Source organism: Apium graveolens, chromosome 1, assembly GCF_009905375.1.
Source record: "Apium graveolens cultivar Ventura chromosome 1, ASM990537v1, whole genome shotgun sequence".
Lineage (NCBI taxonomy): Eukaryota > Viridiplantae > Streptophyta > Magnoliopsida > Apiales > Apiaceae > Apium > Apium graveolens.
The window spans coordinates 175,437,931-175,443,485 of record NC_133647.1 but is presented as its reverse complement, the minus strand read 5'-3'; the positions used below and the strand labels follow the sequence as shown (position 1 = coordinate 175,443,485).

At 36.1% G+C, this 5,555-nt stretch overlaps 1 protein-coding gene across 1 annotated transcript; it reads right to left on the bottom strand.

Annotated features, from left to right (window-relative positions):
- Window positions 1–884: 884 nt before the first annotated feature.
- On the bottom strand, window positions 885–5,049 carry LOC141671667 (small ribosomal subunit biogenesis GTPase RsgA 1, mitochondrial-like). Its single transcript, XM_074477964.1, has 5 exons — window positions 4,121–5,049; window positions 2,301–2,522; window positions 1,985–2,179; window positions 1,646–1,839; window positions 885–1,289 (listed from the first exon to the last, which is right to left on the bottom strand). Exons 1-5 carry the CDS (start codon window positions 4,754–4,756, stop codon window positions 1,097–1,099), a joined length of 1,440 nt encoding a protein of 479 aa, XP_074334065.1. The 5' UTR covers window positions 4,757–5,049; the 3' UTR covers window positions 885–1,096.
- Between the last annotated feature and the right edge of the window lie 506 nt (window positions 5,050–5,555).

Sequence of the window (5,555 nt, the reverse complement as noted above, 5' to 3'; positions counted from 1 at the left end):
ATCATTTCTCCTTGAATCGAAGAAGATCGAAATTTCGGCCCAAATTCCGTTTAAAATTCAATTGGCAAAGAAAAGTCTATAAGACTGAGACTAGTGGGAATTTTGAAAAATATCCTCCCTAAACAATGCCAAATTGCTTTACTTGTACCGTATTAGCTCTAGAAATGAAACCAAACAAGGAGGATGCGATTATCAGTCAACTTATCAATTCTAAACGACCCTTAAAATTTTATTTATGGAGTACCTCTCTTCGGAAAAGATGCTGAACATATTTAATCAAAATAGTGTTCGAATAATAATATAACAGAGCCGTTTGTGCTCTGATAGTAGAATAATAACATTATAACAGGATTACCACAGCTTACTGTTTACCAGTAGCATAGCATATTTATGTGGGATTTAATATTAACCAGTACTTATTAAACAATTCAAACAAAAACTAATTATTCCCTAATTGTTGTTATGGCTCCTGGAAGATCTGAAAAGCCGATATAAGCAAATTTAAGAAATTAGAAACAAGTGCAGAAACATATAATACTGGCTTAGTGTGAGGCTAGTAGCACAACAATTTGGCTAGGGCGTGCCATTTCCCAATCACAAAAAAAAAATATTTAATTCCTGCTTCATAAGTCAATTAATAACAAGCAAGGGGACAAGTTAGCCTAACAAGCCTTCACTCTTCAGAATGATTATCCATGTCGAAGGCAATGCCCAGAGTTAAAATTATCTTATATGTACACTCTGGGGGCACACATTTAAACTTAAAAGAGCCCAATGAACAAAAGCATTCAAGTTTAGCAATGTTTAAACTTCCTATACATTCTCTATAGGCCCATGAACATCTTCTATTCCTCCCACACTAACAATCTACATCCAAAATTCAGTAGAACTGTAAAACAATATTTACCAACAAGAAAACACAGCATAAGATAAAAGTTTGTTACAAGATTGAGGCAATAGTTTCCTTCAACAAACTATTTTATCCTTGACAAATAAACTGGACCGGTAAACTAAATTATCATCTGAGAGAAGAACGAGTCGATCAAAGCTTCTTATATACAGATTTAAGCACGTATGTTAGTGGCAAAGCATACCTTTACCGGTGTTCATTTCTCATTGCCCTCAAAATTGGGTCATTATCGTCATCATCTGACAAGTTTTCATCATCATCAAGTTCATCTAACTCATGCAATACAGACTGATTGATCTTCTTACGAGATTGTCTTCTATGCTTCTTGGGCTCTAACCTTGGTTCTGCTTGTTTGACACCCAAATCTCCTGTCTTATACCTGCCAACATAAATGAAATCACGAAACTCAGTCAAAACATCGGAGAAAGAATGGGCTCTTTTTTTTATTTGCATGTTCATGCAAAAGAACAATGCATGTGTAAAAGACTACCAATCCTTATAGTCATAGAAGCCTAATATAAATGTGCGTGTTGCGTGTGCGTGTATGCAACGTACTATCAATCTAGACATAACACCCGCTTGTAACTAGCTGTTTGTACAAGCAAGGCAACTTAATTTTTGTAATTTCTCCAATTAATTATTTGAAGCTCTGCAAATAATTCAGGGAAACACAAATATATCACATTGGGCCTTAGCATAAGTTAAATTCACTAAAATGATAAAAGTTCTATATACCTCACATCACCCTCTCTTTTGGTCCCAAGAGTTCGAAGTTGATATTCCTCTCTAATTTTGATCTCATCATGCAATTGAAAGTAGTACGGAAATCTTTCCCATTCCCCTTTCACAATGCAACCTTGGTCACCAAGATGCAAGCAGTCATTAAAGGAGCATGTTTCAGGGTAGTTATCACTAAGAATTTTCTGGATCTGGAATCAACAAAGCAGATAATAGCAAGTGAGGTGTGCATTTAAGTCTAAGATTGATAAGAGAAAACGAGGAAATCTCAGGTTCAGTATATCTGACTGAGCTAATAACAAGTGTAATATATAATACAAAGATGGTGGTAGAAACCTCTGGAAAATATTGTGGAAGAGATTGTCTTGTTACTTTCATTAAACTAGGTTGATTGAACCCGGGAGTGTCTGCGAGGTAACCTCCCCCAGATAATGGAAGCAAAGAAACGTGTCGAGTAGTATGTTTTCCTCTTCCACTTCTTACAGACACTTCCCCTACTCGTTGATCCTCAAACCACTTGCTGCCTACAATCTAAAACAAGTAAATAAAAAAAAGTATGACATTCAGTTAAACAAGACAACACAGATAAGAGTACAACCGTCAATAAGTACGACACAGAAAAACAAATATTGTTTAAAAGAAAGAAACTCACAGGATCAAGCCAATCATCTCCTCTAGCAGCACCTGTACCAGGATGATCACCTCTCAGAGCGTTGATCAGACTTGACTTCCCAACACCACTTGGACCCACAATCACAGAGGTTTGCTCTCTCAGAATGAACTTGAGAGTATCCAGGCCGTGCTTGGTTTCAACACTGCAGAAAACTGGTTCGTATCCCCAAGTACGAAGTCTAGACTTCCATGAAACCAGCGTCTGCAGAATGTTCATTTTAATTTACAAATACAAGTACTTTGTACAACCACATTTAACATGAAGATGGTAGTATTAATAATAATCTAGTAAAAATTATAATTTATCAAAAAAGTTTATATCGATATGAATTATATGCTAGTTTTATCCCAACGATGGAGGGCACTGGGCAGACAAGACTGGACATATAAAATCTGGAATAAAAGCATGCCAAAGTAGTGGGAAGTGCGGAGAAACAAGACTGCATTTTTTCAGTTACAGATTTTAGTAGGGGCGTGGGGGTTTACTGTTTAATATTTAAGCGCGTGCAAGCGATTGAGAGGGAGGCAACATCTGCTTTAAGTTGGATGCCTGGTATCTGGAACATTGGATTCAATTTATCTGACTCTAGAGCCCAGAGGGCGGTGTTTACATTTCTATTTTCACATTGTTCTCTATTTTATATATATATAAAATACCTTCAATACTTTCTTTTAACTTAAAATGAACTGGCTACTCCTATGAGTAAAGTTGCAAAATAAATTTTGATCATACCTGTGTATTAAATAAGTCCTGAAGTTTCTTTGTTATTTTAGAGTTTAGACATAGTGTTTCATACAGCAAAAATCATATATATTTCGAACTCTAAATTTATTATGTTTTAAGTTTTTTGAAGGAGCACACAATGTTATGTACACACAAAAATAAGATTATGAAAAAATATACAATGACTTGACATTCAATGTGTTCAGGATAATAGGGGTTTTATACCCCTACATAATATTTATAAGTAGTAATAGTAATAAAGAGATACATGTTTACCTGAACCTGCTAAACGCTGACAAACTAGTTGAAGACTCAGACTTACTGCCTATAGAGTCTAGAATAGGAATTCTTAAACTACAGTAGTGACTGAGACAGAGAGAAAGTGGCATACTTGATCGCAAAAGCCATCAGGGCGGCATTGTAGTTACTTTCAGGAAGACATTGGCACTAAGACACATACCGAGTAAGCAAAAGATAATACTTACGACCTTCAGACTGCAAGGTCAATCACATGAACAAGTCTACATATAAAGCAGACGGTCACTACCAAAGACTAATTATGGTGGCTTAATTCTAGTTTCCTTCATCAATATTCTGGTTAAGCAATCCTTTTGGTCCGTTAGAGACAAGAGTTTGCCTGTACTTTTAACTCCAAACAGTCAAATGACCACATCTTAATTATGAAAAGTACACAAGTGGTGGTTTGTCCATTAGAAACTATATAAACATTGACATAACAGCCACCAGGAAAGCACAACCATAATGCAATATATTCCGATACCCGATTCCTGCCATTTAGAGGCCAAGCCCGAAATCAAAGAAATAATTTTATATATAGTAAGGTCCAGGTATCATCTTCAGATAATTAATAACTTGTTTCTTCAATATATCTAGTAGAAGCAAATTTACTAGCATAACTAGTTACGAACCTACTCAATAGTTATAAATAACTTGCTATTGACAAAGTACCCGTGATTTCCAATTAAACATTCGCAAAAATAGCATCAAATATTAAACAAGCACAATGTAATAGCAAGAAACAAAAACAAGGGAGGTGATAGGCGAGTCGATAGTACCATCTCATCGACAAGCTCCATCTTATTCAACACAAGAGTGATAGGAATCCCTGTAGATTCCGCCTCAATCAAAAACCTAGTAAGAGAAAACGCCTCCAACTTAGGCTGATCGAGCGAGAAGAAAACAAGCAAATGATCCACATTAGCAACGGGAGGATCAAGAATTTCCGACTTCCTCTGAAACACATTCTCAATCATTCCTCTACCATCAACCCAATCAATCGAGCCAACGAGAACCTTATCACCCACCGAAACTCTCCTCTTAATCTTCTTCAACAAAGCCCGAACAACGCAGAGTAACTCGAGACCGATAGAAGAGTGTTCGTTTGAGGATTGTACAATGACGCGCATGAAATTGGCTTGCGAAGAAGCGACGGTGCCAATGGCTTGGGTAGATGAGAGGGTAGGGGTGTGGTTAATAGGGAGTGCTGGGGAGAGAGAGGTTAGGGTTCGAACGGCTTCGCGTGCTTTGAGTAGGTGTTTGTTTGGTTGGAACTTGTTGTTGTTGTTTCTGGTGGAATTGTTAGGGTTTCGATTCGAAGCGGAGAGAATTGAGATGCGACGGAGGGAGATTATGAGAAAGGTGGGTGGTTTGGGTGTGATTGTGTGGCGGAGGATTGAAATTGAGGGTATCATTGCCAAGTGGGAGGGAGAGAGAGGGAGGGAGAGAGAGAGAGGGAGGGAGGGAGAGAGAGAGAGAGAGAGAGAGAGAGAGAGAGACGAGATTGAGAGAGTGCGAGAGAGAGAAGAGAGATTTTAGATACCACTAACTAAGAAGATGATGGAGGAGGATGAGTAGTCTTGGTAGCATAGTATGGAAACTGAGCTAGAAGCAGCTAAGCTAATTTTTGAGCTTCTGCCCTTGGGAGCTTCTAGTGCAGTGACAGTGAGGTGGCAGCTTCTTAACGTCGTCGTATTATTTTACTTGGTAAAAAATGCAATTTTCGTGTGTAAATCTACTTATCGGACTTGCGAAATGCGAACTACATGGACAGTGGACACACGATAAAAGTGTAGTAGATGTTTTCTAGGTTGACAATATAATACTGATAAATTTAATTTTGATTAAGAAGTGTCATATATCATAATTACAAAAACAAATGTTTATAATAAAAAAAACTCTTAAATTTTCAGGTAATAATAGGTGCCCGTTTGACAAATTTTAAAATAAGTAATTTATGACTTAAGTTGAATAAGTGGCTTATAAGTGGTAAGTAGATGAATACTTATAAGTTATATAAGTGTTTGGATAATTTTACTTATAAGCAGATTTTTTTTAGTTAAATGAATTAAAAGAAATAATTTTTAAATATAATTATTTTAATTTGTGAATTATAAATTAGATTAACATTTTAAAACATATTTTTTAAAATTAAAGTTAATAAAAAAATAAAATATCAAAATAAATTATAAAAAAGTACGTCCTTACTAAAAT

Bases quoted from the DNA above. Each gene is read 5' to 3' on its own strand.
- LOC141671667 (XM_074477964.1), bottom strand. From the start codon at position 4,756: ATGATACCCTCAATTTCAATCCTCCGCCACACAATCACACCCAAACCA. The intron at 2,523-4,120 runs GTACTATCGACT...AACATTCTGCAG, and splicing joins TGGAGCTTGTCGATGAGATG to ACGCTGGTTTCATGGAAGTC. The intron at 1,290-1,645 runs GTATATAGAACT...TTATGTTGGCAG, and splicing joins AAAAGAGAGGGTGATGTGAG to GTATAAGACAGGAGATTTGG.